Source organism: Stenella coeruleoalba (assembly GCF_951394435.1).
Source record: "Stenella coeruleoalba genome assembly, chromosome: 10".
Lineage (NCBI taxonomy): Eukaryota > Metazoa > Chordata > Mammalia > Artiodactyla > Delphinidae > Stenella > Stenella coeruleoalba.
Genome location: NC_137156.1, coordinates 97,081,838 through 97,108,011, shown reverse-complemented (window position 1 = coordinate 97,108,011; position 26,174 = coordinate 97,081,838). Strand labels below are relative to the sequence as shown.

The following is a 26,174-nucleotide window of genomic DNA, read 5'->3' as shown; positions in this document are numbered from 1 at the left end:
CTTTCCCAGTGCTAGCACGTTACTGTTTTGTCAATTAGATAGCTGCTTATTCTTTGGCTGGTTGGTTGGTTTTTAGTTTAAATTTAAATTTAAGTGCCTGGCAAACAGTAGATAGTTAATATTTGCTGAATGAATATTCCACACATGATATGCCTTAGTTGTGCCAAAAGAATTATGTTTTCTTTTTTCACTTAAGCTTTGAAGGGGCAGATACAGCTGTGATCTGTGTGGGGCGGGAGGATGAAGTACACAGGCACTAGATGTAGTTGTGATGGCCCGAGCCTTCTCGGAGTAGGGAAAGGAGGCTGGAGGATTCACGGACCAGAGGCTGAACCACAAAAGTTACAGCGCTGGTGCTCTAAAGATAGACAGATGTGATTGATCCTCTTTGATCAACCTTTGGGAAGCCAAAGTAATTTTTCTTGATACAGGAGCTAGAGAATATCAGATGATCACTGAAGTGGCAAAACTAAGGCCTGTAACAACAAGGAAACCAGAAAATTTGCATGGAACAAAAATAATTTAAATCACTAAAGGATGGTATCTAACAATTACGCTACACTAAAGAAAACGTGGGTTAGATACAGGCAAGAAAATATACAAATATCTATTGCCCACCATTTAAATATCTTTAAAAACTTTAATTTTACTAAATAGGTCAACATGTTAAATTAATTCACTTAGCTCTAAAATAAACCTTGCTATATACTTTGTTTTTTTAAACCTTTTGGGCACTTGCTAAAGCTCAAGCACTTGTTATTAACATTATAGTGTAGTTACAGTTTGATTTAGTATCAGGATCTAAATATACCATTGATGGTTCTTCTGTTTTTTAAACCTTTTTATTAATGTTTTAATGTACGTGAGTTTTTAATTTTTTTAATTTACTTTTTGGCTGTGTGGGGTCTTTGTTGCTGAACGCAGGCTTTCTCTGGTTGAGGAGAGCAGGGGCTACTCTTCGTTGCAGTGCATGGCCTTCTCATTTTGGTGGCTTCTCTTGTTGTGGAGCACGGGCTGTAGGCACGTGGGCTTCAGTAGTTGTGGCGCATGGGCTCAGTAGTTCTGGCTCGCGGGCTCTAGAGTGCAGGCTCAGTAGTTGTGGTGCACGGGCTTAGTTGCTCCGTGGCTTGTGGGATCTTCCCGGACCAGGGCTCGAACCCGTGTCTCCTGCATTGGCAGGTGGATTCTCAACCACTGCGCCACCAGGGAAGCCCATGTATGTGGTTTTTAAGCACATTTCTCTAAGGCTTATTAAAAACTCTGACTCCTCGCCACCTCCTTGTCTCCATCTTCATTTCCTAGAATTAACAACTGTCAAATCTTTTGGCTTTTGTTTTAGTAATTACCTTCATGTTTATAAAAGATTATTCTTTCTGCTATTTCTTGAAGTGTTTCAGTTTTCCATGTTAACAATTGATTGAAGTCCTAATTTGAAAAATGAAAATTTAGCTCTTTTGTACATCCTGACTCTTACCTTCTCCTCCCTCCCAATTTCTGAATATTGTCATAATTTTTTATAAGGTCAGTATTAGTTAGAGACATTGTATACAGTTTGAACCAGGCAACATACAATACTATGGTTATGAAGTGTGTCAGAGTATGCCACCACCCAAGAATATGCCACCATGACATGTTGCTTTGAGCAGAAGGCAATTGAGAAGCAGCAGAAAGGAAAGCTCTCTGCCTTCCGCCATTTGCCTAAGTGTAGGACACAATTACAAAGGTGTCTGTCCCTCCTCCCCTCTCTATCCCTAGAAGTAAGTTAGTCTTCCTGTTGACAGAGAAGGCTCTGACTTAAATCAGCATAGCAGACTTCACTCTTGTTTACTGTGTTTTTCCTGGCCATCTCCCCATAACTGGCCTCCCACACACCTTTCTTTTTTTTTTTTTTAATCTAGCTGAAGATGGTATTTAAGCCAGTGTTCTAAGTCACCTCCAAGTGGCTTAGAGTTACTTATTTTTCTCTGGGTATCTTCCATATATACATGAGGTATACATGTTAAAAAACATCTGTTTGTTTTTCTCATGTAAATTTGTCTTTTGTTATAAAGCCCCAGCTAAGAACTAAGAAGGTTAGAAGGGAGATTATTTTTCTTCCCTTACAGTTGTAATTCCTTTTAGGAAAACATTCTGTTTTCCCTATAATTAGTAATTTTATTTGCTTAGTTTTCTATTTATCTGATATTAATTTATCTGTAAACTTTCCATGAGAAATGTCAGTGACTTTCTGTTTACATTGAAACTCATAGATTGTTTATCAACTCACTATTTTCTCCAGAACCTCTTACCTGAAGCAGCCCCCAGCCCTTTTCCAGGCACTGTGACTGTGCTTTGGGCCTCCTTCATACCTACCCTGGAATTTCCTTTCACCAGCCTTCTGGGTATTTTCTCCTCCCTCCTGTGTCAGTTCACCTATTTCAGGATCCAAATCTGCCTCTTCTTTTTCCTTGTTTTGGTGGAATACATTTTTCCAGGCAAGTCTCTTGGGGAAAAAAAGGGTATATGGAGGAATACTTTTTGAGTCCATACATAGCTGGAAATATTACTTTTACTATTGATTTATTATTTGGCTTAGATAAATTGTCCACATAGCTAGTAAAAAGCAGGACTGGAAATTAAACCCACATTCATCCCATGCTCAATTTGAAGCCCTTTGCACTGTAGCGTGCTTTGAATCTGAGTGAATAGCTTGTATGTTGAGAACTTCTTTTGAGTGGGGGTGGGGGTGCGCTAAGCTTTACTTTCAGGTTATCTTGCTTAAAAAAAAGCTTAATTTTATGAATGAGTTACTTCGGTAGTTTTGTGATGATATATCTTTCTTACTTTCTTTAGCAGTCTTTTGGATAGATTTATCTTCACGAGTCCCTCTTTTAGAAGAGGAGAGAAACAGTGAAATCAATTTGAGGCTTAGTTGCAGATCTGTAAAGTGTATTTGATACAGAGTTGAATCAAATGAGTTTATTGAGTTACCTGCGGGTTTCAGGTTGCAAATGCTTTTGGTAGGTCTTCTTAATTAAGACTGAATTGCTCCAGTAAGAGGCAGAATCTTAGCCTGAAGGAAGTTACTCTACTTGCCTAACTGCCATGACAGACATATTTTGGGGATCTTCACGCTCTTCACCTTGGTAAAATATAGTTTTATACCCTGCCAAGAAAAAAAAGACAAACCTCCAGTGAACACCCCGGGATTACCTCCTGTAACTTTTCCTGAGAGCACCAGCTTAGTCCTGTTAAGTAGGCAAGGCATTTTAGCTTAATATGTTCCTTTGTTTTTTTAATTTGGTTGTTCACTAATTCAGTAAATGTTTATTGAGCATCTACTATGTGCTAGCTGTTCTTCTAGGTAGTGAGTATAGAGCAGTGAGCAAGATACATAAATTTCTCATCATGGAGCTTATATTCTAATAGCAGACAGATAAATAACAGTAAATCAGCAGATGATTATAACAATTTTAGGTGGCAGATGCTATAAAGAAAATAAAGCAGAGTAATTTATAGAAATTATGGGGGCATTAGATAATGTAGTCAAGAAAAGGTTTTTCTTGAGGAGTTGACATTTGAGATGAGTCATAAGTAAAAGAAAAAATCGAAATGGGCTTCGCTGGTGGCACAGTGGTTGAGAATCTGCCTGCCAATGCAGGGGACACGGGTTTGAGCCCTGGTCTCGGAAGATCCCACATGCCGCGGAGCAGCTAGGCCTGTGAGCCACAACTACTGAGCCTGCGCATCTGGAGCTTGTGCTCTGCAACAGGAGAGGCTGCGACAGTGAGAGGCCCACGCACCGCGATGAAGAGTGGCCCCTGCTTGCCGCAACTAGAAAAAGCCCTCATGCAGAAACGAAGACCCAACACAGCCAAAAAATAAAATTAAATAAATAAAAAATGACGTAAAATTACAAAAAAACAAAACAAAACAATATTGCTAGCGGAACTTCCCTGGTGGTGCAGTGGTTAAGACTCCGTGCTCCTAATGCAGGGGGCTTCGGTTTGATCCCCGGTCAGGCGCAGACAAAAAAAAAAAAAATTGAAATGAGAATAAAGGCAGCCATTCACAGAGCCGGAGGAAGAGTATTGCAGGCAGAGGGAGCGTCAGGGGCAGAGGTGCTGAGGTAGACACAGCGTCGGCGGGTGTGAGTGGAGTGTAGTGAGCGAAGCGGAAGAGTGGTGTACAGGGAGGCAGGGCCAGGTCCCGGAAGGAAAGACCTTGTAAGAGTGTACTGGGCTTTATTCTTCCTGCAGTGGGAAGTCATTGGAGAGTTTAGAAAGACAAGTAATATGATTTTATTTATGTCTAAAAAGATGGCATCTGCTGAATACAGAATAAATTGTAAGGTGGCAAGAAATAGTAAGAAAACTAACCGAAAGGCTCTTCACTCAGGCAATATTTATGGATCACCCAGACAGTATTCTAGGTATTGGGAATATAACATTAAAGAAACAGACCAAGTCTCTGCCCACATGGAGCTTACACTGTATTGGGAATAGTCAGACAGTAAACAAACGAGTAAGATGTGTCAGATAGTGATACATGCTAGGAAGAGACTTAAGGTAGGGATAGAAAGTGATGGAGCTGCTTGACCAGAAGGGCTCCTTTAAGAAGGGTGATGTGATGTTTGAGAAGAGACCTGAATGAAGTGAGGCCATTTTAGTAAATTAGGTCAGGGATGTGGCATTTCTAGAGTGGTAGCAGAAGTAAAATACACAATTCAAGGTAAACTTTCAAAGTAGAACCAATAGTACTTGCTGATGAATTTAATATAGGGGGTGGATAAAAGAGGAATCAAGAATGACCCCTGCATTTTTGGTTCAAGCACCTGGAGAAGTGATGATGCCATTTACTGAGATGGAGACCAGGGTGAGGATTGTGGATGGGGAAATGGAATCAAAATTCCTATTTTGTCTGTGTTAAGTTTTGGGTTTTAGTGGATATCCAAGTGGAAAAGAGAATTAGGCATGAATGGATGAATCTATCTAACTAAAAAGACATGTGCTTTAAAATTGTATACTTAGATACAATTAGCTGGGAGAAGAGGTCTGTGGGGAACAGAGCCTAAGGCTAAGCCCTGGGGCACCCCAACGTTTAGAGCAACAGTTCTCAGTTCTCTAAGCCTCTGTACACCCTTAAAACTTGTCTAGGGCACCAAAGAGCTTTCATTTGTGTGGGTTATAGTTGTTGATATGTATCATATTACAGATTAAAGCTTGGGGGACTTCTGCTTCTGGCCAAGACAGAATAACTGGGACCTGATAACAACCCCCCCGCCCCCCCCCCAAAAAAACAACAAACAACCACTGTAAATGGACAAAACATATGAAATAGTTTTCAAGACCTTAGACATTAGGTAACAAAGGACAGGAATCTCTGAGAGATGGAAAAATTTATTATACAAGCCCTATAATAGAGTTTCTAGGCTCCGTGTCGGGCAGGGAGATCCTAGGCAGAGCTTGGGGGGCTCTGAGTTAAGGAGAAAGAAAGACCAGAGAAACTGAAGGAGCTGAAGTTTGCAAGACAGAGTGCGGAGAAGAGAAAGTTGCACTGAAGAGAGAACCCCGGGGGTCTGCAGAAGGTCACCTTGTGAGTTCATTCAGTGCACAAAGTCTGTTCACAAAGCCCTCTGAAGATCACCAATATTTGGAAACTAAATAATACACTTCCAAATAACACATGGGTCTAAGAAAAATTAAAACCGAGAAATTTCAAAAATATTTATTAACTTATTTAAAAACAACAATAAGTTCATTATATTAACATAAATCATAAATGGCATATTTTGGTAAAAAGATAACTTTCCCAGCACAGAAAAATCAAAGTAAATGGAGATTTCTACTCCTAGCCCAGATGGAATAACAGACTGTATTTACTTTTCTCCCTTAAAAGCTGGAAAACCAGATGAAATATATAAATCAGTAGATTTTCAGATATTGGAAAAAGGTAGCACAGGACTGTTTCCCCTGAGAGAAAGAAAACAAATAAGATGGTGAGCTCTACAGGTCCAGCAGCTTGCAGGCAGCTTTAAGGTCCCGGGTGGGGGAACCTCAAAATAATCACTAAATAGGTACAAAAATATAAAATTAACAATATCCTATTGAAATTACCAGGAATTCAAAGAAGCAAAAAATAACATCCTAGAAAAGAGAAAAATCAATTAATAGAACCAGACCCAGCAATGACAGAGACGATGAAACTAGTAGATAAAACTGTTTAAACAACATTTACAAATATGTTCTTTAGAAGAAGGAAGAATGAGGGAGGGTCATGCTGAGTTGAGAAATGGACAGTATTAAAAAAAGACCAAAAAGGGAGTTCCGTGGCAGTCCAGTGGTTAGGAGTCCTTGCTTTCACTGACCCGGGTTTGATCCCTGGTTGGGGAACTAGATCCCAGAAGGTGCACAGTGTGGCCAAAAAACGAAAACAAAAACAAAAAAAACAAATGGAATTCCTTAGATGACATACATACTTGAATTGAAAAATATTCTGGCTGAGGTAAATGCAGATTAGGGAATAAATTGAACTGAATGAAAGGACATCATAGCAATGTGTGTTGCAGCTAAAGCAATGCTTAGAAGGAAATGTGTAGCATTAAAAACTTATATTAGAAAAGAGAAGAGGTTTTAAATTTGTTATCTATGCTTTCATCTTAAGAAACTAGGGAAAGAAGGGCAAATTCCATCCTAAGTAAGCAGATGGAGAGTAACAGTGAAGAGCAGAAATCAGTGAAATTGAAGACAGAAAAATAACAGAAAATCTATGAAACCACAAGCTGTTTGTAAAGGTCAACAAAATTGGGAACCCTCTAGCAAGCCTGATTAGGACAAAAAGAGAGAAAGCACAAATTGCCAATATCAGGAATAAAAGAGGGAGAATTACTAAGTATCCTATTGATATTAAAAGCACAGTAAGGGAATATTATGAATAACTTCATGCCAGTCAGTGTGGAAACATACATGAAATGGACAAGTTTCTTGAAAGACACAAATTACCAAACCTTACTCAAGAAGAAATAGATAAGGTTGAATAGCCCTATATCTAGTAAATGAATTGAATTTGCATCCCCAGGAAGAAAACTCCAGATCCAGTTGGCATCGCTGGTGTGAATTCTATGAAACACATAAGGAAGGAAATAATACCAATTCTACAAAATTTTTTCTAAAAAATTGAAAAGGAAGGAATACTTCCTACCTCATTTTATGAAGCTAAAGTTTCCATGAAAGTTAAAACCAGACAAGGGTAGTATAATAAAAAGTTCTGACCAATATTCCTCATGAAAATAGATGCAAAAATTCTTAACAATATTTTAGTAAATCAAATCCAGCACAACATAAAAAGGATAATGCATTATAACCAAGTGGAATTTATCCTAAGAATGCAAGATTGGTTTAATGTTAGAAAATTAATCAATATAATTCAGTGTATTAACAGAGTGGGGAAAAAACCACTATAATTTTATAGGTAGATGCAGAATAAGTATATGTCAAAGTTGAACACCCATTAGTAATAAAAACTCTCACTAAATGAGAATTTTTTAAATTCTTTAATTTAAAATTTTTTAAATTCTTTAATTTAAAAATTTAAATTTTTTAAATTAAATCTGGTATAGCAGGGATCCCCAACCCCTGGGCTGTGGACCGGTACCAGTCCACGGCCTGTTAGGAACCAGGCCGCACATCAGGAGGTGAGCGGTGGGCGAGCGAGTGAAGCTTCATCTGCCGCTCCCCGTTGCTCCCGTTACCACCTGAAACATCCTCCAACCCCGGTCTGTGGAAAACTTGTCTTCCATGAAATCAGTCCCTGGTGCAAAAAGGTTGGGGACCGCTCTGGTATAGGATATCTGAAAAACCTACAACTAACATCATATTTAATGGTAAAATATTGAATGCTTCTCTTCTGACTAGGAACAGGGTAGAGAAGTCTATTCTTACCACTTTTGTTCAGCATTGTACCGTGGGTCCTTGCCAGTGTGATAAGGCAAGAAAGAGAAGTAATATTCAGATTTGAAAGGAAGAAATAAGACTTTTTGTTCACAGTTGACATGATCATCTTTCACAAGTAGTATGAATCGTAAAAGAAAAAGAAAAAAGTGATAAATTATATTTCATTAAAACAAAAGCTTTTACACTTCAGAAGACAAATATGAAGGGACTTCCCTGGCGGTCCGGTTGTTAAGACTCCATGTTTCCACTGCAGGGGGCGTGGGTTCGATTCCTGGTAGGGAAACTAAGATCCCACATGCTGCATGGTGCGGCAAAAAAAAAAAAAAAAAAAAAAAGAGAAAAACGAAAATGAAAAAGCAAGTCACAGATTGTGAGAAAATATTGTAAAATTTATATTTGACAAAGTGCTAGTATCTGTATTATATAAAGAACTCTTAAAATTCAGTAAGTCCTAGGATGTATTTTTTAAAAGCGCAGATATTTAAACATCTTCAGAGAAGGAGATACTCAAATACCAAATAACCACATGAAAAGATATGGTTATTTTAGTGGCAAAAAAGAAAAAAGAAAGAAAGAAAGGGTAATCCCAAGTGTTGACCAGGATGTAGAGCTAATGGAACTCTTATACATTGCTGGTGAGAATGCAATATGATACAGCCACTTAGATAAACAGTTTAGTAGTCTGTTATGAATGGAAACATAAACCTACCTACCAGTAATTCTACTCCTAGCTATTTACCCAGCAGAAGTGAAAGCATATGTCCACATCTAGATTTTTATTTTTTTATAAATTTATTTATTTTATTTTATTTATTTTTGGCTGCGTTGGGTCTTTGTTGCTGCGTGCGGGCTTTCTCTAGTTGCGGTGAGCGGGGGCTGCTCTTCATTGCAGTGTGTGGGCTTCTCACTGCGGTGGCTTCTCGTTGCGGAGCATGGGCTCCAGGCGCATGGGCTTCGGTAGTTGTGGCATGCGGGCTCAGTAGTTGTGGTGCACGGGCTTAGTTGCTCCGCAGCATATGGAATCTTCCCGGACCAGGGCTCAAACCCATGACCCCTGCATTGGCAGGCGGATTCTTAACCACTGAGCCCCTAGGGAAGTCCCAATAGTTTACTTCTTTTTAGAGCTGAATGACACTCCACTCTCTGGATGTACCACAGTTTATTATCCATTAACCTAACGAAGGACATCTTGGTTGTTTCCTCTTTCCATTTTTAATGCACTCTGGCACTTTTTATTCTATTCATTTTTTTTGCGGTACGCGGGCCTCTCACTGCCGTGGCCTCTCCCGTTGCGGAGCACAGGCTCCGGACGTGCAGGCTCAGCAGCCATGGCTCACGGGCCCAGCCGCTCCGTGGCATGTGGGATCTTCCCGGACCGGGGCACGAACCCGTGTCCCCTGCATCAGCAGGCGGACTCTCAACCACTGCACCACCAGGGAAGCCCCATCCTATTCTTATTATTGTTTTAAGAAAAAAATGCTGGTCTGGATCTACTAAGTTGTTTTCACAACCCACACTCTGTTTCAAAAGCACGGTCCCGTCCTAGGCTTATTTGTATACAGTGGGAAAGATTCACAAGAGAGGGGGAAATAGATGATAGAGTAAAGGATAATTGCACATACTGTATCACTGTATTACAGTATGTATCACATACTGTAAGAAGGCCTTAGTGATGGCATCCAGAGCATAAATTAGCAGTTGGCCCTTAATTGCAGCAAGGATCACTGTTTCATGCTAACTGCCAGGAAGATACATCATGTGTGCACAGATGAAGTAGTGGTGGTTGGAAGACGACAGAGTTCCTGTTAGAACTTTTCTGTAGTTTCAAAGTAGTGTGAGCCCAACTGAGAAGGGAGTGTTGGAGGTTTGGAGAAAGTATAAAGTCGACATTTTGGAGAATTGTAAAGCAAAGTTTACTTGAGAAATGTAGAAAAGTTGTACGATAGTGCTGAGTGCTTGTTTGAGACTTACGGTCATGAATTTAAAGTGAGGCTAGTCAGTTCAGGTTAAATGAATGAATCCTGAGTGAATGTTAGCCTTTAGTGTTAATCTGTTCTTCATCCATGTTTGCTGCGTGGGTGTCATAGGTAGTTGCGTAAAAAGAGACATGAGATTTTACTTTGGGAGACACTGACTTCAGACTCACTCTGTGACTTAAAGTAAATGAGTATGTATCTCAGTGACATCACTTTAGAGGCTAGAGTCTGTCCCACTCTCGGGATCCTGGTTTTGGTGCACCCCTGGGTTCTTGGGCAGACCCAGAGATACTCTGGCTGTAAACGCTGCTCTAAAAAAAGAGCAGGTGAGGTGGTGAGGGCATGAAGGGCTTGACTTGGCACTAGAAAAGATGATGGTATTTCAACTTGGCGAGGCAGAAAGTTGGTATGATTCAAGTATTAAAAATCTTGAAGAGTATGACTTGGTTCAATGTGGGCTTATTCGTCAGCTCCTACCACTGTCTGAACCACTTAAAACTTTTAAGAGGTAAATTCAGGGCATTGAGCCAGCAGAACTGAGACTTCAAACTCTAAAGTTCTCCTTGCCAAATGGCAGAACTCCTAAAATGAGGTGGAGAAATGCGTGGGAACAATTTTATTAGTGATAATCTCTTGGCATTGTTCATTTTTTGAGGGGTTATTGGACTTCTTGGGCCAAAGCCAAAGCTGTGGTTGCCATTTACTTTTTGCTTTCCAGCCTAGCTGTAGGGGTAATTAGATTTAAAAAGAAAATCTCTTCTAAACCTGGGATTTTATTACTTTAGAAGATAAAGTCATTAAGCCTCCTTAGCTGTTATGAGATTACTTTAGCAAGTTTCCTGAGTCATTCTAAATCCACAATCCATAAGTACACAACGGAGGAGCCTTACTAGCAGGAGAAGCCTTACCAGCAGAATGGCCCAGGCTGATCTGCTTAAATTATGTCGACCCCATAGTGCTGTGTTACCCTTGCCTAACACAAACTACATAAGGATGGCAGTGGTGGCAGCCCATTGATTCTGGGGAGCTGAACAAGTACAAAGTAATTGTTCTCAAATGTATAGAGTTAAATAGGACTTAAAAGAAATCACCTAGCTTGTATTCTACATGAGATCTCACCTATTTTTGAAGAGCTAATTTTTTCTAGTAATCTTTACGGGCAGCTTATATTTTGCTGAAATTTTAACCAGTCTCTTATTTAAAATTTACCAGACACTTTGCAACCCAACACATTAGTTTCACTGGGAGTTTTCATACACATACCATGCACATAAATATGTTGGAATTAGGAGCATTCTGTCCCTAATGTCCAAAGAACAGTCACATGTATAGATCAGGAATATTGAAATGAATATGCAAATGGAGGGAAAACTGGCTTTTTCCAGAGGGGAACGGAAGTCAATCGAACCTTCACCAGACAGGATTCTGCTTGTCTATAGACAAGAATTGTTTTCCATTGTGCTCGGTTATCTACAATTTACAGAACTGTAACCTAGCTCAAGGGCAGTGGATGACTGGAATCCTGGGAGGGTGGCTCTAGAAAATGCATAGTTTTCAGCCGAAGCACAAATTTTCCCCTAAACCCAGTTATTCATGGGAATAACTACAGGGAATATGATGGGTACTGGAGGAAAACAGTCTCAAAACTTTGTGTTAACTACTTGCAGTATGAATCTTTCTAAAATGTATTTTTATAGGATCTACAACATCATTTTGGACCATGACTTAAGTGTTTAAGGTTGCTAGATAAGTAAGTACAGCCTCAGCTGTTTGAACCATGATTCAGAGTCACAAATAGATGTGTTCAAGTCCATGGTCGAATGACGAACAGCTACTCTTTATTGAGTAAATTAATGTACACTAATAATGGTGACCTGGAGGTCAGGCTTAAATTATCTTCAGAGGTGTTAAAGTAGTAGTAAATTAAGATTGGTTAATTATAATATCCTAAGATAAGGTAGATTGGTGGTGGTGGGGATCTTAGATTATTAAAGGGGTTCTGATAGGAAACAGGCAAGAAATGTGAAGGAAAAAGGGGAAATTAAAGTAGATATCCTGTGTTTTTATCCAACTTTCCTAGAAGCTTCTGCTTTTATACTCAGTGTTCTTCCTCTTAGTACTCGGTTGTGTCTGGGAAGTTAGAATGGTGTCTTTTGGTTATATTTAAGAAAACAGCATCTTTCATACTCTTATCAAAAAGCCTTTTTAGGGCTTCCCTGGTGGCGCAGTGGTTGAGAGTCTGCCTGCCGATGCAGGGGACACGGGTTCGTGCCCCAGTCCAGGAAGATCCCACATGCCGCGGAGCGGTTAGGCCCGTGAGCTATGACTGCTGAGCCTGTGTGTCTGGAGCCTGTTCTCCACAACGGGAGAGGCCACAACAGTGAGAGGCCAGCGTACGGCAAAAAGAAAAGCCTTTTTAAAAGAGTGGGATATGGCAAGAAACTACAGTTGCGAACTAGGAATATCATGTTTCAAGTTTGTATCTGAGGAAGGGGGAAGATATAAAAGAATGCTTCCTCAGCTCCCCAGGCCTTTTAAATTCGTTGTAAGTGTGTCCAAAGGGTGCTGTTCTTGAGCAAGCTTGTGTTATTCTTGGTGTTCAGTCCATCGGTTGTAGACATGTAACTTTTATAGTCCTTGATTTACTGAGAAGATCTTTTGAATTTCAGGTATAAAACATCAGAATGAATTTCAGCGTCTGGTGGATCAAGCCAAAAAAGGATATAAGAAAACTGTTGGAATGTCAAAAAAAAAAGTAAAAGAAGAAGATGAATCTACAGAAAAGCTATTATCTGTATGCGTGGGTAAGAGACTTTAACTAAAAACAGAAGTATATGGAATTTTTAAATTTTTAATATCAAAAGGAAAAAACAAAGGAATTTACTTTGGACTTAATTGGTATTTGAAATGGGCAAAAGTATTTTTAGACATATAGCAGTTGTTGGATGTAAACTAGGTTTATTACTCTGGGAAGAATGATCGTGGAGATGTCCTGAAGACACAGTTTCTAAAATCTGTCTTCCTTTCCATTAATGAGAAATCAGAAGTTTTTTAGTTGTTTAAGCTTGAGGTATAGGATTTATTGCTGCAGATCCTTAGGTATCCTACAAAGAGAATAAATTATTTTTATTATAGGTCGCTGGTAATAACTTTGGATGGAATGTTCTGCTAAAATATCTAAGGCTAGTACACAGCACATTCCAATTTCAACCCATTTTAAAATTTGAGATTGATATTATATTTGTGTTGCCAGGACTTTGGGCCAGTGAACAAAAAAACAATCATAATGGAGGAAAGTGCACAAGAAAATTCTTTATTATTTTGTCTTTATTGTGATAAAAATAAACAAAACATATTTATCATTTTAACCATTCATAAATGTACAATTCAGTGGCATTAAGTACACTCACGGTGTTGTGTCACCATCACCACTATTACACCCAAAACTTTTTCATCATTTCCAGTGAAAACTCTGTACCCATTAAATAATAACTCTTCCACTTTCCCCACCATTTCTTGGTAATCTCTGGTCTACTTTCTGTGTCTATGAATTTGCTTATTCTAGGTACCTCATATAAGTGGAATCATATATTATTTGTCCTTCGTCAGCTTATTTCATTAAGCATAATGTTTTCAAGGTCCCCATGTTGTAGCATATATCAAAATTTCATTATTTTTTATGGCTGAATTCCATTGTATCTATATACCACATTTTGTTTATCCATTCTTCTGTAATGGGTTATTTTCACCTTTTGGCAGTTGTGAATAATGCTGCTGTGTGCATTGGTGTTCATGTATCTGTTCAAGTCTCTGCTTTCCATTCTTTTGGATATGTACCTAGCAATGGAATTTCTGGTTCACATAGTAATTCTTTGTTTACCTTTTCAGAAACCACCAAACTATTTTCCATACTGGCTGCACCATTTTACATTCCCACCAGCAATGCTTGAGGATTCCAATTTCTCTATATGTGTGTCAACACTCGTTATTTTCCCTTTTTTTTTTTTTTTTTTTTTACTGTAGCCACCTTGGTAGATGTCAATTTGTATCTCATTGTGGTTTTTTGATTTGTATTTTTCTAATGAATAATGATGTTGAGCATCTTTTTATATGGTTAGTGGCCATTTGTTTTTCTTCTTTGGAGAAATGTCTGTTCAAGTCTTTTGCCCATTTTTTAATTGGCTTGTTTGTTTTTTTGTTGTTGAGTTTTAAGAGTTCTTTAAATATTTTGAATATTAATCCATTATATATATGGTTTGCAAATGTTTTTCAGCTTTTTTCTGGGTTGTCTTTTTGTTTTCAGGATAGTATCTTTTGATGCATAGAGTGCTTTATTTTGATGAAGACCAGTTTATCAATTTTTTCTTTTGTTGCTTGTGCTTTTGCTGTTATAGCCATGAAGTTGTTGCAAAATCAGTGTCATGAAGATTTTCCTATGTGATTTCTCCGAAGAGTTTTATAGTTTTAGCTCTTACGTTTAGGCCTGTGGTCCACTTTGAGTTAATTTTTGTATATGGTGTAAGTAACGGTCCATCTTCATCTTTTTGCATGTAGATAATGCAGTTTTCTGAGCACCATTTGTTAAAAAGACTGTCCTTTCTCTGTTGAATGCTTTTGACATCCTTGTTGAAAATCAATTGACCATGTATGTGAGGGTTTATTTCTGTACTCTGTGTTGTATTTAATTGGTCTGTATGTCTATCCTTACGCCAATGCTATACTGTTTTAATTACCATAGCTTTGTAACAAAGTTAAGAGTTGGAGTCCTCCAACTCTTGGGGTATGAGTCCTCCAACTTTATTCTTCCTTTTCAAGGTTGTTTTGGCCATTTGGTTCCCTTGAGAGTCCATGTGAATGTTACGATGGATTTTTCTATTTCTGCAAAAAGTGCCATTGGGATTGCATTGATTAGTTGCTTTGGTTAGTTGACATCTTAACAATATTAAGTCTTCTGTTCCATGAACACAGGATGTCTGTCATTCATTTTTGTCTTTTTAAAAATTACTTTCAACAATGTTTTGTAGTTTTCAACATGCAAGTCTTTCACCTCCTTGGTTAGATTTATTTCTGAGTGTTTTATTCTTTCAGTGCTATTACATTCTTTATTTTTGTCCTCAGTTCTTTTGGTGTCATGTAGTAGGTTGCTGCCTGAGTATAAGTATATACTTTATGGTCTTTGTGAACAAGTTAAATTTGTTCATTGCAGTTGTTAAAGGACGTTGTCAGAGAGTAGTTGAGGTCCTGAGAAAATCTGGCTTAATATCTCGGATTAAGAGAATATTTTTGTTTATTGGCTGAATCTCTTTTGAAAATGATTGATTGCTTGTAGTCAGGGGTGGTGTATTCTTTGTGTTTGTGCACATGAGTATTGCTCTGTCTGGGGTTCAGCGATGAGTGCTGCTGGTAGATAGCTGCGCGTGAACGCGTGTGTCTGGGAGGGGTGGGGAGTGTGAGAGAGAGGCAGACAGACTGGCACAGACCAAAAGGTTGGGCTTTTTTTTTTTTGTGGTACGCGGGCCTCTCACTGTTGTGGCCTCTCCCGTTGCGGGGCACAGGCTCCAGACGCGCAGGCTCAGTGGCCATGGCTCACGGGGCCAGCCGCTCCGTGGCATGTGGGATCTTCCCGGACCTGGGCACGAACCCGTGTCCCCTGCATCGGCAGGCAGACTCTCAACCATTGCGCCACCAGGGAAGCCCAGGTTGGGCTTTTTATAGCATCATACAACCAGTGTAACTTTTGCTCTTTAGAGTAAACTTGCTCATTAAAGTGCCAATATAAGTGAACAAGGTATGTGTCCTGTTAAGTAAAACCTTCATCTGTTTTTGTTACTTTACATTTCTTTAGGGAGGTTTAATGTCGGGCCCTCATGTTTTCGGCTTTATTTGGAGTTCTGTCCTGAGATCCATGGGCAGATATGAAGGATAACTGACTTCCGTTGCCCCCAGTTGTTGAATGATATTTGTCTGCAAGAGGGAATTTATCCTGTAGAAGCTTATATAAGAGGGGAAGAAGTAAGAGAAGAATATAAATCAGGTGCAAAAATAAAAGGTAGTTTTATGTTGAATTCCTGCTCCGTGGTTTGCCGGCTTGATTGCATTCTCCCAGCCAGTTGAGTGATAGAGTTGCCTGGGTTCACCGGGTTTACTGGGTGATTGATTCCTCTCAACTGGTCCTAGGTGTCTGTTTACAAGAGAATATCCTAGAGATCCTGGATGGTCCTTTTAGTTGACTGCATGTTTCCCTTTCCCAGGTAAACATTAGAGGGTACAGTTTTGTTTTGGTAATGAGCAGGCTTAGCGAAAGCCAGACAACATCAGGAGCTTATTTTTAGAAATTGTACTCTTGTGTGATGTAGGCTGTTCACGAGGGTAACAAAAACTTATAATTGTTTCTGGAAAAATCTTGACCATATGGAGTTGGAAAGGTTTTTGTTTATTTGTTTGAAGAATCTTATTCTTTTTCCATAAACTTTATCTTTATAACAAAACCTTGACAGTTCTCATTGGTGTCCTTTGTTAAAGGTCACTTGCCTCCACAAGTGCATGAGTGATGTGTGAAAGCTCTTCTTCTCTGTGAGCAAACCCATGAAAGGGGACTCTATCCCAGTAGCACGTGTCAGGCATGTCAAGAACTCACTTGGTCCCTGAATCTTAAAGCCAGCACAAGTGAAGTCCCAGCAGAGCCCTGAAACACATCTTGAGGGAGGGGCCTGGACACTGAAGAATCCTGCACAGAGATGATTTTCTGCACTCATATTCACAGATATTTGGTCACATCTGCATGTCATCTTCCTGCAAACACCGTGTCTGTATCCCCCCAGCTTTCCTGGGCCTTTATCTTTATCTGCAGTAAGAGACCTCGGAAAGTGAGAATATGATAAGGGATGTGTAGAAATGTGACATGTGTTGGATCAAACAGATATATTGGTTATGTCTTATTAGTTTTTCTCTTCCCCAGTGAATGTTAGATTCTATGTAACAGATTTAGAAAAATGTCCAGATGGATTCACTACCATTCAGCAGTCAGTGACAAATATTGTGCTTCTCTTATTAATTGAATCTTTAATCCTTTTTTGTCATGTTTCTTATGTTTATCACTCTTCTCTGATCTGTGAAATATTCAGGAATTCTTTAGTAATACTGTAAATAAAAGCCTCATTAGAATGATAAGGTTCTCCCTGCTCCTGGTTTTAAAGAACATTTTATTTTTGAATTAATTAATCTGGAAATACATTGGGTGGACAGTATAACCAGATAGCACCAGTGTAGTGCTAATTCTTACTCTCTGGCTGTCACTAGAGTTTTGGAATCAGTGTTCCATAAACTCCTATTTTACCAAATAGGAATATTAAATGTTGTGGAAATAATAAATACACAGAGGTTGTAAATTTGAAGGTACTCTTAAATGTTTCTTTTTTTTCTTTCTTTCATTTCTTTTTTCCTTTTTAGGACAGGAAGATAATAAAATGAAATTCTCAGATATACCCTCAGTAACAAACCACTTCCCTCAGTCAAAGCTGGACTCCCCAGGGAAACTAGAGCCTGACAGACCAGATGATTCTTCCAGTTGTACTGATATTCAAGAGGAAGCTCTTTCTTCACCAGAGTCAGAGTCATGCAATAGGTAAGAAACTTGCAGTAGTTGATTATTTTAAATTTCTGTTTTCTATGCATGCTAAGAGACCAGCACAAGTAGCCAGAAAATAGCTTTGTGCCCTGGTGCCATTCCTCATCTCCTTCCACTGTCTCCTGCGCTTTGTAGGGTTCACAGAGGGATCAGGGCGGGATGTGGGGCGTATGTGCAGCAGTCACTGGGGACTTCGTCTTCTGCTCTGTAGGCTTTTTTTTTTTTTAGTTTTTTAAAATTGTTACTGGAGTATAGTTGATTTACAGTATTGTGTTAGTTTCTGCTGTACAGCAAAGTGAATCTGTTACACATATATCCACTCTTTTTTTAGATTCTTTTCCCATATAGGCCACTATGAGTATTGGGTAGAGTTCTTTGTGCTATACAGTAGGTCCTTATTAGTTATCTATTTTATATATAGTAGTGTGTGTATGTCAATCCCAGTCTTCCAACTTTATCCCTTCCCCCTCCCCCTTATCCCATGGTAACCATAAGTTTATTTTCTGCATCTGTAACTCTTTTTCTCTTTTGTAGATAAGTTCATTTGTACCCTTTTCTTAGATTCCACATATAAGCAATATCATACGGTATTTGTCTTTGTCTGTCTGACTTAGTTCACTCAGTATGACAATGCCTCGGTCCATCCATGTTGCTGCAAATGTAGCCTTTATATAGATATTTTTCCTAGAGTTAGAAAAGAGAGCCTGACTGGCAGTGAAATTTTTATCAAAAGAATGAGTGAAGGAGGTAAACACAGCTACACTAGAAAGTAGAGGTGGCCAGAAAGACAAAAGAAAGAAAAATTTAATTGAGCAAATAGAATGGATGGGGAACCTTTTACAATGAGAGATTTGGAGGTGAGTCATTTTTCCAAAATTTTTAAAAGACAATTTAAGAAGATGATGTGTTTTTGAAAGATGACATAGTGTTGTGTTATAGTTACCATTTTGTGTTCTCACCATTCACTTTATATGATAAATGCTACCCATGTTTCTACCTCATCTTTGTAACTTTTTTTAGTAGATGCAGCATTCTGTTGGGTTTCTGTACCATAATTGACCAAACTTTTAAATTTCTATTGTATTTCTACATCTTCCCTAGTGTTTTTTATACTTACACACCTAAAGCTGTGGTAGAGCTCTCCCTATAGGAAGTCTTTTGTTTCTAATGAATTACTCCCTTAACTTTAGCATCATTTTGACCTTGGTAGGTGGTGTTGTTGCCTTCTGAATGAATTGTACCAATTTTAAATGCTAACAGCAACATGTTATTTAATCTTTGGTATTTGTTCATTTAAAAATTGTTCACAGTACTCTAGAATGATAGATTATGTCTAGTCTAAAATATCAAATTAAGAAGAAATTTTTTTATGAGAAGAATATACCCAAGGACCCTCTGCTTTCCTAGGGTTCTTGGAAAACAGCTTCAGGTTATTCAGAATCAAGTATTAGGAAGGGAAAATCTTCTCATTTTGCCCTGAACATTTTCAAGATCAGATCGGGATCAGTTTTTTCCCGAGTTGGGTAAAGGCAGAACATACGGTAGCCTGAGTTTCTGCAAGACTGTGGCTCTGCTGCACAGTTACTCTGGATCAGGCCATTCCTGTAAGTTCATTGGGTAGTGTTTGCTTTTAAACACAAAACTTATCAGAGTACAGGGTAGAAACGGAGAAGAAACAGAGTTCAGGGAAATAAGAGTGAGTTTTTAAGCATAGTCACGAGATGCCCGAATGTTCTGGAATGCCAGGATGAAATAGGACATTTTAATAAATTTGGAGTGGAGGGTGGAATGGAGGAAAATGAAAGGGGAGACACATGGCAGCCAGATGTATTTTTATCTTGTGGTGAGAGTGTGGAAAACAGGATGAGTTTGTTGGAGGTGTTGGCCTCAGACAGACTTACAGGCATCACTGAACTGTGAGAGGGTTATTAAACCATTGAATTTCTTTTAAAGTAGGCTCTTATATGCTTCCACACTTTAATTAGTTATGCATGTATATATGTCTACACACACACACACACACACACACACACACACCCCCCCAATACACCCATGACCAGTGGAACTACCTGCTAATTGTGAATTTTTAACAGCTTTATTGAGATATAATTTACATACCATACAATTCACTCATTTAAGTGACAATTCAGTGGTTTTTACTGTGTTGCCAAAGTTGTGCCACCATCACCACAATTTTAGAGCATTTTCATCACCCGGAAAAGAAACCTCATCCCCATGAGCAGTCACTCCACAGTTCCTCACAGCTCTGCTAGCTCCTGGCAACTACTGATCTACTCTGTCTCTATTGATCTGCCTGTTTTGGACATCTCATATAAACAGGATCATACAATATGTGGTCTTTTGTAACTGGCTTCTTTTACTTAGTATACTGTCTGCAAGGTTTATCCATTTTGTATCATGTTTCAGTACTATATTCCTTTTTCTTTCTAAATTATATTCCATTGTATGGATATGCATTTTATTTATTCATTTATTAGTTGATGGACGTTTGGGTTGTTTCTAATTGTAGTTTTGACAAGGACAAAAATCACTGACTTTGTTTGCACACTTTGGAAGCTTAGCTTTAGAGACCGAATATGAGGATTTGCGTGGCTTGCCTTGAGAAATCGGTCAGTGTCTGGTACTCATATCTCAAGTATAAAGAAGTGTTACACACATTGTAAATATTAAATATGTTAAACTTTAAAATTTTAATTTAATTAAGTACGCTTTTATACCCTCCTTTTAATTTGCCCTGTCATTTTGTCAGTGTAAGGTTTTTTACATTTAAAATGTTGTGTCTGTTCCTTATATAAGACCTAGAAACTCAGGCTAAAGGGAGAGTGGGAGTACAGTGGTATTTGCTTTGATACCAGGGCGGACCACTGGGCAGCCGATTCCCGAGTGGACCGTGGAGGAGGAAGTGTGCAGGGGGAGCAGCCGTGGTGCAGCAGGAAAGTACAGGCTTACGTTTGAGTGGCTTCGGGTCAGGATCTGCTGGGTGATTTGGGAGTCAATCTTTTGAAGTCCATTTCCATAGCTATGAAAAGCATGTATAAATATCTTCTGTCTCAGATCTGTTGGGAAGATGAAATGAGATAATAGATGTGAGGGTCTTTGATAAATATATGATTATTATTCTGGTTTTATAAAGACCAAATCAATTGAATTTTCTTCAGTAATACTTTAAAACTTGGGTCTCTAGGACTGGATATTTCAGAAATGCTTTCATAGTCCTCTATTCCTTCATTCTAATTCTTAGAGTAAATCCCACAATTTATTTTTTTTTTCCTACTTCCGTTCTGAACTTTAGAAAGTTGTGAGCCTGGGCTAATTAGTTCCATTGAAAATTCATTTAATTCAGCCTCAGCTGGGTGCTCACCACCTAATTTACTCCTTATTGCATTTCCTACCCAGTTGCCTGTGTCTGTTTCCTCACTTTGAATGAACACCTTGTCTCCCAGTTCACCAAGGCAGCTAATCTGACCTGTCTCCAGATCTTCCTTTCCATTTTAAGGTTTCTTGTAATTTCTGACCACTTCTTTCTGTTAGTTGTAAGAGAAAGATATATTTCTTAATACATTTCTAAAGACATATTCTTTCTTAAGATGAATGCATCCACCTCCTCTGAGACTTTGCTCCATCACTCATGTCTTAAGTTTGCTCTCAGATGACGCTTTTTCGTAGCCCTTCCTCCGATCTCTTCTCTTATTCTTCCCACTATGCAGGAAGTAATTTTGACTTCCTCTGTGAATTCCTGTAGCAGCGTCTCTGAATTCCATAGCAGTTTGTCTAAATCAAATCTTGCCTTGTATTATAGTTATTTGACTATCCTTGTCCTTCCTATTATTACTCATCAAAGTCCTTAAGAATTGAGTCTGTCACTCATTTAAAAAAATATCTCCTGCCTTGGGTCACTACACGACCATTATTAAGTGAAGGATTTCTTGATTCTAAGGTGTACATTTTCTGTTTTACATTTTAATGTCTGAAATTGTGATAGGTACAGTGATCAATGGCGTTTTACAGTTGCTGCCAGCCAGGTGGTAGTTGTGATATACTTGCCAGTGTGTGAGTTTCAGTTGAGTTACATGTATTGTTAACATTACATTGGTTTGTCATTTAAAATGTCTTCAACAAAATAACGAGAAAAAAGTTGTGTACGAAGAAAGTAACAAAATACAGCAGGGTGAAAGTTTGATGTTAGCGAGGTAGTGTTCACTGTTGGATGAATGACTGTATTTCTGTATTTTCTTGCAAAACAGTCAAATGATTTACAAGACCTGAAGATGCCCACAAGTGTCTGAAGACTTGTTACGTTTTGTTAGTGAACTATGTGCAAAGGATTGCTTGTTTGTTACATGATCTACTGAAGGCAGGAGAAATGGTCACATCCCTTGGAATAGATGGGAAAAATTTCAAAGTAATAACAGTGAGCCTGACTGATTCATCTGTTGCAAAGACTATTGTTTGGGTGTCAAGTATCAATTTGTCAGACATTTCTTGCTGTCTTTGAACAGAAGCTGCTCATCTTCCAGTCACAGGTTATGTGATTGAGAAAAACAAAATTATGAGTTTAGTTTGCAGAATGGGTGTCAGTGCCTTAAATGAAATGCCTGGAGACAATTGTCAGGTAATTTGGAGAAATGCTTTATCTCCAGTACTTTTGGTGGTACGGAGGATGACTTTGTGAGGGAAAAAACAGACATCGTAGACGTTGAGTCAAAACACAATGAAGAGGGCTTCCCTGGTGGCACAGTGGTTGAGAGTCTGCCTGCCAATGCAGGGGACGCGGGTTCGTGCCCCGGTCCGGGAAGATCCCACATGCCGCGGAGCGGCTGGGCCCGTGAGCCATGGCCACTGAGCCTGCGCGTCCAGAGCCTGTGCTCCGCAATGGGAGAGGCCACAACAGTGAGAGGCCCGCGTACCGCAAAAAAAACAAAACAACAAAAAAAAAAAACACGATGAAGTGTAGGGCTCCAAATCTGAATATGTTTTAGGAATACTTTAACCAACTTATTTCAGTTTTTAAAAAAATATATGTACAACAATGGTATAAGATAAAAACCTATGTCTACATATGTTTAAAAGAACTCTGGATATGTAAACATTAAAAATAATGGTTCCTCTTACCATTAATGTTGTCTTAGATTTTTGAAATGTAGTATCTGAATATGAATAAGGTCCCTAACTCACTTTAAGCATAATTTTACCACCTAGTTGGAAACTAATAAAGTCGGTCATAACACTCATAAAGTTGGTGGTAACCTGGCAGAAGGCTGTCACAAAGTATAGTGATCCATTGGTTAATGCCAGTGCGATTTAGTGACTCTAAAATCTAAATGGTCAAGAGAGATACGCAGTTGATTAGGATAATTAACACCTTAGAAATCAGGACAAGAATTCAAAGTGAAAAGGGACCCATCACAACCAAATGCCTTTAGTGGAATCAAAGCATTTCAGAGATTAGTGGTCTTTATTTGTCTGGTCCAACATTTATTTTCCATAATTCAGACATCACATGGAAGGGCGATGAGACATGACACTCAGTGACTTTGTTCAGATCTTTTCCAACCCTAACATTCTGTAATCCTTTTATTTTTGACAAGTTAATAGTTGATACATTATCTGTGTTCTTTTACCGCTTGACCATTGCAGACCATGAATCAACCTTCTAGAATTATGCTTATTCCTTGTACATTGAAGTGTTCATTTTTTACGAAAATTTTCTCATTTTCTTTTTATGATAGTTTTATTGCTTTCACTGTAAAGCCCTAGATTTTCAAAACAACTTTTAATTTAGATGTTATGCATGCTTATTGTGAAAAATAGAAAATTTAGGTAAACAAAAAGTAAGAGTCCAGTAAAATTTTATCAGCCAGAAAGAACTGTTAACACTTTCATATGTACATTCTTCTAAAGACAGCAGTATGGGTACATGGATACTTAGAGGAACATTTTTAATACAGAAGCATCATACTATTTTGTAAATTTTTATGCTTTTTTTTTCTCTTTTAAAGAGACAAGTCATGCTGTTTTAGGTCTAATGTGAGTGAAAATAAATTGTGAGTTGTTTTTTTAATTTATGTAGTCATGCTGTAATACAGATTATAGATCTTATTGAAGTACACTGTTGGTTTTCTTTGTGTTAGAGCAGTATTTAAATTTATGTAATATGCCAGATTGACAACTAAGAATAATCTTACTTTAAGATCCAATAGGTGTATCTAATCCAAATAATTACTAGGATGAAATTGTTGCTAATTTGTTTCTTAACTCGTAAATAAGTACCTCTTTTAGAGTTTTAATTATTAATGTTATATTGATTCTTTCTTGCCAAGTTGAAGACAGATGATAAAAAAATTGATAAGAATTTTAGATTTTTGTACAGCCCCTAGATGACTTCCGGGAGTTCAAGAGACTTGTCCAAATTTCTGTAAATTCACTTATTGTTCTTCTTAAGAAGAGAGGGCTTTTGTTCCCTGAGTTTTGGCAAGCAGAAAAAACTCCATTTTTATTGAGTGCTAAGTTATAAGAAAATATGCTTTTGATTATGACCCTAGAGAGGAAGCTTTAATCTTCATGTAGAGATGAATAGTGGTCATGCTGTTCTTTGGAAGAACCTTTAGATAATTATTTAAAAAAAATATTTATGCACTTTAATTCTAGGCAATATAAGTTAAAAAGAAACTTTTTATGTAACTGGAAAAAATTGAGTAATGTCATAGATTAGGTAATATTATATCAGTATTCAATTTCCTGATTTTGAAAATTTTATTATTGTTGTGTAAGTGAATGTACTTGTTCTTAAGAAATGCACGCTGAAGGGTTAAAGGGACATGATGGCTGAAACTCTCAGTGCTTAAAAAAATAACGTGTATGTGTGTGAGTGTACACACACAGAGAGAAAGAGTGAGAAAGCAAATGTGGCAAAATGTTAGCAATTGGAAAATCTGGGTGAAGGGTCTAAGAGTCATTTTTTTTGTAAGTGTGAAATTGTTAAAATTAAAAAAAATTATTGGAAAGGGTCATTTTCCATAATCAGAGAAGCTTGTTTATACCAGAAGATTTTCTAAAGGAAAGATTTATAGTTACGATTTTATTGGCTAAAAAAAGTGGTAGCCAGGGATCTACATGGGATGCTGAGTATTGTTTTCAGTCTCTGAAACCATATTTATTTCAGTCAGTCTGTTCAGGACTGACCCAACATGGTTACCTCAGCTTTGGTGTGTTAGAGAGTGTGGGCTAATGAAGCAGGGACTTTGATTTCAGTAGGAATGAAGAGTATCACAGAGACCACCTAATTTCACTGCTTGGTAACCTGTAACCTGCGTGAACCTTCTTGCAGATGCCAAGTGCTGGTCATAAAAGAACCTGGGTCAGATAAGGTGTGCATGAGTACATTTTAACTTTTCACACTTCCTGGCCAAAACCATTACCTCTTTTTTGATGCTAGGTCAGTAGCACCATCAGTGTAGGAATTACAATACAGACAGGCACAGAACACCGGAAACTTTGACAAAGAGGCGTATTAACTGTGGGCCGTGCATTTCATATATTTTGGTACAACTTTTCCTCACTTTTCAGTCATTTTTCCAAGAGCTATCTGTCCAAACTTCTTAAGAGCAAGAGAGCAAAAAACAAAAATATGTGAAGAAATCTTGATTACAATTTGTTGGAAACTTTAAGGAGTAGTTAAATTTCAGCTTTTCTTAAATTCTGAGTCAATTGGAGAATGATGGGGAAATTGTAAGAGAAAAAGTGCCATTGTGATACTCATCTGAGGAATGTAGAGTACTGGCACCATCAGCCTGTTGATGAGACCACGCTGAGTTTATTGCTTGTTGAAGGGAATGGGAAACACTGCCTCTATCATCAAAGTGGCCTCTCAGCCAGAGGGGCAAAGCTGACTTGTGTGTTGAGATGACGATTTTGGTTTAGTCAGTTCTTTCAGTGCGGGTCTTGGTTAGGATTGGGTAAACCTGATAGTTCAGAATTGGTGAGTACAGCAAGATGAGGATTCCTGAGGAGAGGAGCTCCAAGAGTCCTTGGGGGATGTCCCTTGATGCTTGCTATTGAAAAGCTGATGGGTTTTGTAGGAGACTTTTGGACTCAACAGTATGTGAGTGCTAGGAGTGTTCTGTGTTATATCACTTAGTCCACAGGCAAGCCCATTTTAGAGAAGTGGAAATGAAAGGTCTAAGGGGTCACATAAGCAGCTTAGGGTTGTACGCATGGTAGATGGCAGTACCAGGACTTGAGCCGAGGTCTAGTTGACGTCAGAGCCCAAGTTTTCCTGACTGATAATGCTTATGGCCAAGCCGGCTCGCTCTTCACATTCTTGAAAGAGTGTAAACATGCCGTGCTTGAAATGTTTGGGTTTCCTGAGAAGCAGACCCCGAGACAAGGATTTGAGTGGAAGTGGTTAATTTAGAAGGTGAAAGAACCACACCGTAGGGAGTGGGGAAGTGCGACAGGAAAGGGAAGATAGCATTTAAGGGGCATATTATCAAACCAGACGTCCCTGTGAACGACGGGGGTTTATCCCTCCTGGGAACTGGGAGCTGGTTTAAAACACACCTGAGTTGTCCCACCCAAGGCAAGGGGCAGGGGTATGTCGTTTGGTTGGGGGCTGCTCCC

The 26,174-nt window shown here is 38.6% G+C and overlaps 1 protein-coding gene across 2 annotated transcripts in view; it reads left to right on the top strand.

Moving 5' to 3' along the window:
* The window catches only part of RAD18 (RAD18 E3 ubiquitin protein ligase), a 106,961-nt gene that overhangs the window by 60,203 nt on the left and 20,584 nt on the right, over positions 1-26,174 (top strand). For both annotated transcript variants that reach the window (XM_079935817.1, XM_079935816.1), the window contains exons 10-11: positions 12,577-12,711; positions 17,357-17,531. In XM_079935817.1, the coding sequence (XP_079791943.1) occupies positions 12,577-12,711; positions 17,357-17,531 (310 nt within the window). The remainder of the gene's footprint in view (positions 1-12,576; positions 12,712-17,356; positions 17,532-26,174) is intronic.